Source organism: Rutidosis leptorrhynchoides, chromosome 3 (assembly GCF_046630445.1).
Source record: "Rutidosis leptorrhynchoides isolate AG116_Rl617_1_P2 chromosome 3, CSIRO_AGI_Rlap_v1, whole genome shotgun sequence".
Classification (NCBI taxonomy): domain Eukaryota; kingdom Viridiplantae; phylum Streptophyta; class Magnoliopsida; order Asterales; family Asteraceae; genus Rutidosis; species Rutidosis leptorrhynchoides.
Window position 1 is genome coordinate 503,783,870 of NC_092335.1, and position 12,280 is coordinate 503,796,149.

The 12,280-nt window shown below is 34.4% G+C and overlaps 1 protein-coding gene across 1 annotated transcript; it reads right to left on the reverse strand.

Annotated features, from left to right (window-relative positions):
• Positions 1–6,046: 6,046 nt before the first annotated feature.
• On the reverse strand, positions 6,047–6,745 carry LOC139901818 (putative F-box/LRR-repeat protein At3g58880). The gene has a single exon (XM_071884492.1). The coding sequence runs from the start codon at positions 6,743–6,745 to the stop codon at positions 6,047–6,049; it is 699 nt and encodes a 232-aa protein (XP_071740593.1).
• Positions 6,746–12,280: the final 5,535 nt, after the last annotated feature.

A 12,280-nucleotide genomic window follows, 5' to 3' on the forward strand; every position in this document is an offset into this window, starting at 1 on the left:
ATAGTACCGAAAAACCTCATAAAAACCGTTTAGTCTGCAAAAAATCTTATGTTTGTGGATAAATTTACCCTCACGTGACACGCACACCCACAACTTAACGGACTAAAAGATAACAGAGTTTAGAGGTTGGGCCATCGGTGCTATATGTTGATAGTTCAAGGTCATCTGGGTCGAAAAAAAGATGAATGTTAAACAAGCTTTTTGTGAAAGTTCATGGGCCATCTTCGCAATTTTGTCTTTAATATAACACTTGTATATAATTTAATTTGTTGAACTTTAGTTCTATGATTTGATGGTTATGTTGTCTATGTTGTTTCCAGTACCTACATCTACATGTATTTACAAAAAAAAAAAAAAAAAAAAAAAAATTACCAAATTTGATTAAGAACAAATTTATGTTGGTGAATACATGAAATCAGATTCGACTACTCCTAAACTATGGTTAGGAGTTCGACTCCATATGCATATGCATGAATTATCAATTACATACTGCATAAATTATTAATTACATACTGCTTTTGTTAAGCTATTGCATACTGCTTTTGATTTTAACAAATGCATATAAACATAGTACATCAAAAATTGAACATTTTATTCAACATAACTAAATATTTCATTCATCATTCAACATAGTACATCAAAATACAAGGGACATTTGTTTCAACACAACCAAATTTTTTTATTCATCATACAACAAATTACATCAAAAATTGAACATTTGATTCAAGCAGTTGGGAGTTTATATGTAGTGGTATGGGTCCAAGGACTCCACTACTTTGTAAATTTTGTATATAATATACTCTTCAAATTTCATAGGACATCACTAACTTTAAGTATGAGACCCCATAAAATTTTAAAATTTACAATTTTTTTAGAAGTAAACAACCACTAAAGTACTTTTTAAATATAATTAGCTTTGAAAAAAAAAATTCGGGACCCATTGGATTTTTATCCTGGATTCGCCACTGGATTCATGCTGTGCAATCGCTAATTAAAATACGTAAACATTTTATTCAAAAATTGAATATTTCTTCAAGATTGATTTATAAATCTCTATATATCACTCACGTGACTTATGTATGTATTGTTGTAAGCAGATTTCATAAACACTTCCACAAGTATAACTGCCACATCAATAAAAGATAACACGACGATTTCTAGTTTATAACAGTATTGATTCTTACATCATCGATTTTTACAAGATACACAGTTTTATACTAGTAAAGTATAAATCATAATTATGGTTATTGATGCACTCCAAATGAAATTATCTACTCAGGATACAGCAGCTGAAAAAGGGTATATAAAATATGCATGTACAAACATCACAATCACAAATACATATGAAAACTGATGGAAACCAGTATACACAAAAACATGAAACTCAGTTAATAATATGCCATATCTTCACAAAAATCAAAAATCTTTTATAGCTATGATTTATAAGAATCAAATTTGCAAATTTGCCATTTTCGAAATGAAGAAACCAAAAGGATTGAAAGACATATGCAAGCAAAAGGTTCAAACAAATTCAATCTGACAAGATTTTGATACACGGTGGATGTTCAACCGCTGCTCGCGCCTCCAAGGATCATCTTCACAGATTGTCAATTTCTCCAAAATATTCGCATGTTTCAGTAGATACCTTATTAGGGCAAATTCTTCCCGAATTACACATGAAACTATAAAAATTTCCTTCAACTTAAAACGTAGACAAGCAGGTGCCTCCTCCTTTGGTGAGTTCCATTCCCTTGTGAAAAATAAAAGCCCCTAACGATGAACAAACAAATAGTCAAATACCAATAATAATCTGAAACAAAAAGGCAGTATTCATAAGCACGTTTTGAGAATTATTAAAGGAGATTTCATGATTAGATTTAATCAATAAGGAAATCAAAACATCACTTTTCTTCTTCTTGTTGTTGTTAAAATTTGTGAATATGCTCAAGGTAATTAGGCATAAACTTACATCAGAAAAGGTAAGATACTCAAGATTGGGCATATTTTTTAACAAAACCAGCAACGGATTCCATTCCCCATCAATTTCAAGTTTAACCAAGTTAGGGAACTAGGACAGGTTTGAAGGCCGAATGCCATCAAGTCCAAGAGCCTGCATGCATAAACAAAACACTAGACATTATCATCACGAAGCATAACTTAAACGCACAGTATAATCATGTTGACATAGCATCTAAAAGTTAGAGCAATTGACTGAAATTAGTCTTAATTTGATTAGATTTTTGATAAATGATTATAATTCTGTTGAACTTACCAAGTAAGACTCACAATTTAATGTTAGTATTTTGGTGGATGAGACAAATGTTAAGAGTTGAATAACATAACTAGAACGTCAATTGCTTATTTTAGCTTCAACAAGAGACGTAGGATTCACCAAAGTGTACTTTCTAAAATAACAAGACATTAAGCGAAGGTATTCAAGCTTAGGAGCATCAATCACTAACTCCCCATCCTTACATTCACTCTTCTTAATCATTAATCTCATCATCGATGGCGAAGAGTGTTGGGGTGACCTTCTGAAATGTCCCGTTCTTATTGATTAAAAACGTTCCATATTAATTGATTTCGTTGCGAGGTTTTGACCTCTATATGAGACGTTTTTCAAAGACTGTATTCATTTTAAAACAAACCATAACCTTTATTTCATCAATAAAGGTTTAAAAAGCTTTACGTAGATTATCAAATAATGATAATCTAAAATATCCTGTTTACACACGACCATTACATAATGGTTTACAATACAAATATGTTACAACAAAATAAGTTTCTTGAATGCAGTTTTTACACAATATCATACAAGCATGGACTCCAAATCTCGTCCTTATTTAAGTATGCGACAGCGGAAGCTCTTAATAATCACCTGAGAATAAACATGCTTAAAACGTCAACAAAAATGTTGGTGAGTTATAGGTTTAACCTATATATATCAAATCATAATAATAGACCACAAGATTTCATATTTCAATACACATCCCATACATAGAGATAAAAATCATTCATATGGTGAACACCTGGTAACCGACATTAACAAGATGCATATATAAGAATATCCCCATCATTCCGGGACACCCTTCGGATATGATATAAATTTCGAAGTACTAAAGCATCCGGTACTTTGGATGGGGTTTGTTAGGCCCAATAGATCTATCTTTAGGATTCGCGTCAATTAGGGTGTCTGTTCCCTAATTCTTAGATTACCAGAGTTAATAAAAAGGGGCATATTCGATTTCGATAATTCAACCATAGAATGTAGTTTCACGTACTTGTGTCTATTTTGTAAATCATTTATAAAACCTGCATGTATTCTCATCCCAAAAATATTAGATTTTAAAAGTGGGACTATAACTCACTTTCACAGATTTTTACTTCGTCGGGAAGTAAGACTTGGCCACTGGTTGATTCACGAACCTATAACAATATATACATATATATCAAAGTATGTTCAAAATATATTTACAACACTTTTAATATATTTTGATGTTTTAAGTTTATTAAGTCAGCTGTCCTCGTTAGTAACCTACAACTAGTTGTCCACAGTTAGATGTACAGAAATAAATCAATAAATATTATCTTGAATCAATCCACGACCCAGTGTATACGTATCTCAGTATTGATCACAACTCAAACTATATATATTTTGGAATCAACCTCAACCCTGTATAGCTAACTCCAACATTCACATATAGAGTGTCTATGGTTGTTCCGAAATATATATAGATGTATCGACATGATAGGTCGAAACATTGTATACGTGTCTATGGTATCTCAAGATTACATAATATACAATACAAGTTGATTAAGTTATGGTTGGAATAGATTTGTTACCAATTTTCACGTAGCTAAAATGAGAAAAATTATCCAATCTTGTTTTACCCATAACTTCTTCATTTTAAATCCGTTTTGAGTGAATCAAATTGCTATGGTTTCATATTGAACACTATTTTATGAATCTAAACAGAAAAAGTATAGGTTTCTAGTCGGAAAAATAAGTTACAAGTCGTTTTTGTAAAGGTAGTCATTTCAGTCGAAAGAACGACGTCTAGATGACCATTTTAGAAAACATACTTCCACTTTGAGTTTAACCATAATTTTTGGATATAGTTTCATGTTCATAATAAAAATCATTTTCTCATAATAACAACTTTTAAATCAAAATTTATCATAGTTTTTAATTAACTAACCCAAAACAGCCCGCGGTGTTACTACGACGGCGTAAATCCATTTTTTCGGTGTTTTTCGTGTTTCCAGGTTTTAAATCATTAAGTTAGCATATCATATAGATATAGAACATGTGTTTAGTTGATTTTAAAAGTCAAGTTAGAAGGATTAACTTTTGTTTGCGAACAAGTTTAGAATTAACTAAACTATGTTCTAGTGATTACAAGTTTAAACCTTCGAATAAGATAGCTTTATATATATGAATCGAATGATGTTATGAACATCATTACTACCTTAAGTTCCTTGGATAAACCTACTGGAAAAGAGAAAAATGGATCTAGCTTCAACGGATCCTTGGATGGCTCGAAGTTCTTGAAGCAGAATCATGACACGAAAACAAGTTCAAGTAAGATCATCACTTGAAATAAGATTGTTATAGTTATAGAAATTGAACCAAAGTTTGAATATGATTATTACCTTGTATTAGAATGATAACCTACTATAAGAAACAAAGATTTCTTGAGGTTGGATGATCACCTTACAAGATTGGAAGTGAGCTAGCAAACTTGAAAGTATTCTTGATTTTATGTAACTAGAACTTGTAGAATATATGAAGAACACTTAGAACTTGAAGATAGAACTTGAGAGAGATCAATTAGATGAATAAAATTGAAGAATGAAAGTGTTTTAGGTGTTTTCATGTAAATAAGTCATGAATGATTACTCATATTTTTGTAATTTTATGAGATATTTCATGCTAGTTGCCAAATGATGGTTCCCACATGTGTTAGGTGACTCACATGGGCTGCTAAGAGCTGATCATTGGAGTGTATATACCAATAGTACATACATCTAAAAGCTGTGTATTGTATGAGTACGAATACGGGTGCATACGAGTAGAATTGTTGATGAAACTGAACGAGGATGTAATTGTAAGCATTTTTATTAAGTAGAAGTATTTTGATAAGTGTATTGAAGTCTTTCAAAAGTGTATAAATACATATTAAAACACTACATGTATATACATTTTAACTGAGTCGTTAAGTCATCGTTAGTCGTTACATGTAAGTGTTGTTTTGAAATCTTTAGGTTAACGATCTTGTTAAATGTTGTTAACCTAATGTTTATAATATCAAATGAGATTTTAAATTATTATATTATCATGATATTATCATGTATGAATATCTCTTAATATGATATATATACATTAAATGTCTTTACAACGATAATCGTTACATATATGTCTCGTTTAAAAATCATTAAGTTAGTAGTCTTGTTTTTACATATGTAGTTCATTGTTAATATACTTAATGATATGTTTACTTATAATAGTATCATGTTAACTATATATATATATCTATATATATGTCATCATATAGTTTTTACAAGTTTTAACGTTCGTGAATCACCGGTCAACTTGGGTGGTCAATTGTCTATATGAAACATATTTCAATTAATCAAGTCTTAACAAGTTTGATTGCTTAACATGTTGGAAACATTTAATCATGCAAATATCAATCTCAATTAATATATATAAACATGGAAAAGTTCGGGTCACTACACCTTCACCCCTTTCCCACATCGGTTGGAGAGGCAAAAACAAAGGCCCTTATATGTGGCTTGATACCTCTTCCTCACATGACGCATTTTAAACCCGTGAGGACAGTTGAGTCGCTGGTGGCTCTCTGTTCCCAAAGCGGACAATATTCTGTGGTGGTCCTGGCTTCTGTCTCCGTTGCAATCAACTGGTATCAGAGCTGGGGTTACCACACCGATGTTGGGGGGATTGTTAGGGTGACCTTCACCCCTTTCCCACATCGATTGGAGAGGCAAAAACAAAGGCCCTTATATGTGGCTTGATACCTCTTCCTCACAGGATGCGTTTTAAACCCGTGAGGGCAGTTGAGTCGCTGGTGGCTCGCTGTTCCCGAAGCGGACAATATTCTGTGGTGGTCCTGGCTTCTGTCTCCGTTGCCATCAAAGAGATCTTAGCCATACACGATTTGGGAGAAAACCGTATCCTATCCACACACAACTCTTCCAAAACAGGACACCGAGATAGCAAATTTGTTAGCGAGTTTGTATCAATACAAGAAATACGTTGAAGATTCAATTTTTTAAAACATGTAAAAATTATTTCAACTTCAGGTTTAACTAACACACCAGAGCTTTTATTTCTAAAACAATTCCAAAAATATATATCATTAATTGAACCCCCAAACCTGAAATCGAGTTCTTCAACTTTACACTGAGTAACAATACGAAGCCATTTATTTACAAGATAAGTTGTGTTGCCGTAATAAGAGAATTGAGGAAAAAACTTTTGGATGGGCATACCACCACGAAGAGCTAGGATTTGATCAACTGAATCATTAAATTTGTTGGCTTGTTCTTTAAATTTGGGCATAACAAAATAGAGATTAGGAAGAAAGGCCCAGAGATGCTTCCATCTGTTTGATAAAATGCATGAACGAGTAGCATCAGCAGCAGGAAGCAGAGATAGGATTCGTATAAGAAGTTCATCAGGTAATTGGCTTATTATATCTGTTTCTATTCGTGGTTTCTTCATTAAGATTGTTTGACAATTGTGGGCGGAGTTATCAACAGCGTAAGATTGTTTGACAATTGAGAACTCTAGGGTTTTGAAATTTATCCGAAGATGTTTATGTTTCCACGTGAATTTATATGCTTCGGTTTCTGAATTGGACCTCTTTGATTTTATATTTTTATATGATAAGTATGATAAATTTTCATATTCTTCTTCTCAAATTGATTCTTAAGGCCCAACTAGACTTTTAATGTTCCCAAATTTTCAATCTATTCGATTTTAGGCCCAAATTTGTTTCTCAATATAAATTCTACATCCATCATCTTTTGAAAAATTGGTCAAAATGTAGGATCGTTTTCCAGGTCTACCAACATGTACGACATATAAGCTCATGAGTTCTACATTACTCTAAAATCAATTGGTGATAGAGAGATATTCCCATAAGCTTATGTACATTTCTTTCTATCAGTTTCTGATGTGGGACCATTATGCATTTCCTTAACCGATTATCTTCAACAATCACCCCTTAATCGGTTAACCGATTATCTCCAACAATCACCCCCTTAATCGGTTAATCCATGTTGCTTGATGAGCATCGGTGATCATCCTTGCTCTTACTTTCTGCATGCTACTTGCTACATGCTATCGATCACTAAATTTCATCATCTTGCATCCCATTTACTTGATACCATGTGCAGGATCTTTTTTTAGGTCTACCAACATGTACGACATATAAGCTCATGAGTTTCTTATTACTCTAAAACCAATTGGTGATAAAGAGAGGTCCCATAAGCTTATGTACATATATTTCTTTCTATCAGTTTCCGATGAGGGACCATTAATATGCATTTCCTTAACCGATTATCTTCAACACAAAATGCCATTAAATCTCAAAGTGTTTAACGATACTGTGACAACCCGGAAATTTCCGACCAAATTTAAACTTAATCTTTATATGTTTCCGACACGATAAGCAAAGTCTGTAATGTTGAGTCTCGAAAACTTTGGAACTATGTTCATATGTTCAATTACCCTTCGACTATTCCCAACGATTCACGAACAATTAAATTTAACTTAATGTGCATATATAATTATATAAATATAGTTATATTAATTGAAAACGTTAACAAAGTATTAGATGTATGATACTTTACATGAACGTATTTGTTTATATATTTATCGACGAAATTAAAAGATAATATCAAATGATTGAATTATCAAATACATTATGATATGTTTATGGGTCTCTGTTGTGAGGTCCACTGTGATTTAAGAAATCATTCCTTTTTAACGATATTAGGAATAAATGGTAAAGTGGTCTACATGTAAGAACAAAGTGTCAATTAGCGAGAACTAGATAAAAGATAGTGTAGATTCCTGATTAATTTTCAAAGTATGCTTTACAATAATTTAATTGTGACTTTTGATACGGTAATTATTAGCTTTCATATTATTTAATGCGAAGGTGAAATTGTGTGTTGAGTCCCCAAAATGATTAAGGATTTAATTATGACAAAACTGTATTTTATTTGCACTAAAATGTTATGTGCAGCCAGCACAAGTTTGTTTATATATAGACAGCAAATATTGCTGTGTCAAGTGTTCGGTATGCTGCCTAGTCTACCAGCACAAGGTAGAGTGTATTCTTCAAATCAGCACAGGATGAGTACCCAACAATTCAAGAATATCAAGTGACTCAGCATAAGAAGAACCAGTAAACCTGGTAAGCAGCATACAACACTACAACCATGCTCCATTACAAGCATGGTGGTTTCCTGAGTGGTCTACATCAATTTTACTATTCAACAGAAGTCAAAGACAAAGTTGAATAGGAAAGGACATGCGTCGGCGGCAGATAAGTGACCTTACAAGATCACGTGGGAATGCAGAAGTTTAACGCATGTGCAGACATGTGCTATACTTTGTCAATGCCTAGGGAATACAACATTTTATTTGTTTAAATGAATAGTGGTGCCAAACCAAATTGGGGTGTTCCTGCAAATAGCTACCAAAGAGGAAAGAGGAGAGCACGCTCTCTGATGCAGTTGTCCCTACAAGTACAGACATCCTATGTACCAGTGGACAATAGAACCTTTACATAGTTAATAGGACTACTATAAATTGTTGTATCCACTATTGTAACAACTAGTGGTGTGAGTTTATTTATTTAGAGTCCAAAACGTGTAATAGCTTTAAGTTTATCCTCGTAGCTATACCTAGGTATATCTGTATCAACCAACTATCATTCCGCCAAGGATAGTTGTAATTCTTTAAGATTTAATCAATAAAGAATAACAGTTGAAAAATTACCTTTGACTCTATTTACATTACATGCTTGAATACTAAACTGTGTTTAATTGGTTAGTTAATTAAAAGAAATTGTATTCACCCCCCTACAATACTCCTGTTGTTAATCAAGGGACCAACAACTAGTATCAGAGCTTCAGTCTTGATTATTTAATATCTTGGATCTGAATTCTCTCATGGCTGCATACTCAAATACAGCTTACCTTGAAAATGGCTCATCTAATAGACCACTCAAATTTGATGAAGATGAGTATGAAACTTGGAAGGCAAGGTTCATGCTTCACCTGGAGTCTATTGACCCACTTATGTCTGGTATTGCCACAGATGGTCCATTTGACCCAACTGAGACTATTGATAGCATCCCAGCTACTGCTGACACTCCTGTTGTTCCTGGCAGAGAGGTTATTCTCACTCCAGCCAGATGGGATGTTGAGGACAAACGTCGTGTTGGACTTGACCCTAAGATCAAAACTCTGTTAGCTATAACTTTACCTAATCACCTGTTCAAACTGATTAAGGGAAAGTTGAATGTTAAGCTAATATTAGACTATCTAGATGTCACTTATGAAGGCATGGATGAGGTAAGGCAGAACAAGATTATTGCTTTGAAAAGAGAGTATGAAAAGTTCTTTGCCTATAAGAATGAGACCCTTAAGCAAACCTTCATTAGGTTTAACTCCTTAATTGCTGACCTGCTTACTTTAAAAATCACATATACTGATTTTGAACAAGTAAAAAAATTCATTGACTCACTGCCTACTAAATGGAAACCTGTCACTGACCTCTTAAGAACCACCCAGACCTTAAAAAACTTTAACATGTCCTCTCTCTATGGTAAACTTTGGAACCATGAGAAGGCAGAAGCTAAACTTGAACTTAATTTAAAAGAAAACTTTAAGTCTGCCCCCACCACCTCAAAATCCTCAAAAACTGATGATACTGCTCTTATTGTTGCTGCTAAAAAGAAAGCTCAAAAAGCTTTACTGGTTCAAAAGTTGATGGCAGAAGATAAGTCAGCTGAAGATGAGGTGTATAGTGGTACTGGGTCTGAAGAAAGTAGTGATCATGAAGATGATGTGGAAGGGTTTGCTGAAGGTATGGCTTTGCTGGCTAGGCAGTTCAAAAGGTTCAATCGTAATAGAACCAGCAAGCCATACAAAGGGAGTAAGAAACCAAGCGCTAGGTATATCAGCAAATCTGTCAAGGGTCCTAAATCTGAGTGTTACAATTGTGAGAAGGTTGGACATTTTGCTGCTGAATGCATGTCCAGGAAACCTTCATCGTCACATGCTAACTCCTTCTCAAAAGCTGATAAGTACAAGAACAAGTACAAAGCTATGAAGGCTCAGATGAAGGAAAATGCAAAGGCTGACAAGAAGGGAAAGAAGCCAGAAAAGGTTCTAGTTGCTTAGCATCATGATTGGGATGAAACCAGCTCTTCTTCATCTTCTGACAATGATACTGATGATGATGATGCCGGTTATGCTTCTGGTAAAAAGCTGTGTTTGATGGCCAAGGAGGTCGAGGAGTCTGATGAGGATGATAATGGTAGTATGTTTTTGGCTGATATGAGGGAAGCTGATCGGAAAAAGGATTCGCCTCAATGGAAATCTGAAATGCTGTATAAGGTTGATAATTTTTGAACTTATACTGATGATGAAAAAGCTGAAATGTTTGACTACCTAAGAGTTGATTTATGTAGAGGCAGTAAACGTGAAGAAGTTTTGAAAAATGATAACAAATCTTTAAATGATAAACTTAAAAGCAAAATTGATGAAATTAAGATCTTGAAGGATGAAATTTCAAAACTTGAAAAACAAAATTTTGCTTTAAAGTCTCTTCACGTTGAGGCAGCAGATGTTAAGAACCAGCTAAACGACCTCAAAAAGGTTATTGCTTCATGGTGTACATCTGCTCAACGCACAGCTAAGTGTGTAAATGAGTAGGTGTCTGCCCAAGTTGAGGCTTTCTTTGCTGGTGACTATGCTGCTGCTGCTGCCCTTGCAGAAGTTACTTACATGGACCCCATTCTTGAAACAGATCCTGAAGCTGTCTTGCCAAATACCTTTGTCAAGATAGTTAAGGGTAAAAAGGTCTTAACAAATAAGTGTGTCAGACCTACTGTAACCCCACCACCGTCCATGAAAGAAATTTTGGAGGATGAAGTAAAAGCCAAGGAAACAAGTACTTCAATTAATGAAACTACTGATCCCTCTAGCATCTACTATATGACTCCCAAGGAAAGACGCATTAAAAGGGAAATCACTGAAAACAATCAAAGAAAGTTAAAATCAATTGATTCCCCTTCGTGTTCAAATTCCACCAATGCTGAGCCAGCTGATGAAAATTGTACTGGTAAACTAGTAGCTGATGAAAAGCCAGCAAAACGCAATACTGGCAAGTCAAAGGTAGCAATCAAGATTCACAAGAATCGACCAGCATCAGCTGACGGGTCAGTAACTTCCCACACTGATTCATCGAACAAAGGCAAAGCAGTATACCATGATTATGGTACTGGTTCTAAAAGGAAAGCTGCCCTTAAGGGAAAAGCTAAAGTGAATCAAATTATGGAATCAAGTGCTGGGTCATCTATCGCTGAGATAATGACTGTCAAGCTTGAGCAGCTCATAGTTGCCATATCTGAAAGTAGACCCGATCTTACTGCACCCATTTACTCAGTGTATGACCGGTCACCGATAACAAACGTGAGAAAATGCTACAGATGTGGCAGCAAGTTTCACTTAGCCAACCGGTGTACTTTAACCCTAATGCCATCTGCTGCTGCCTCTTCAAGCAAACCAGCAGACAAGAAGAGATCATCAAAGATGACCCTTTCAGAACCCATCCTTGGATGGGTTTCCAAAAAGAACTAATCTCTTAGCTACTGTGCAGGGCATTCAAAACAAGCAAATCTGGTATCTCGATAGTGGTTGTTCGAGACATATGACCGGATGTAAGTCCCTGCTGATGGACTATCAAGAAAAGGATGGTCCAGTTGTATCATATGGAGATAATTCGTTGGGTTACACAAAGAGTTTTGGTACTTTAACAAATGGGAATGTTACATTTTCAAATGTAGCATATGTCGTTGGGATTAAACATAATCTACTCAATATAAGCCAACTGACAAGCAAAAGTAAGATAGTCTAGTTCAGAAAGAAGATTGGCACTATTTTTGATAAGACATGGAAGTCACTGCTGACAGCAAAAAGACATGAGAACATGTATCAAATTGACATGAACACAGCA

Bases quoted from the DNA above. Each gene is read 5' to 3' on its own strand.
- LOC139901818 (XM_071884492.1), bottom strand. From the start codon at position 6,745: ATGAAGAAACCACGAATAGAAACAGATATAATAAGCCAATTACCTGAT.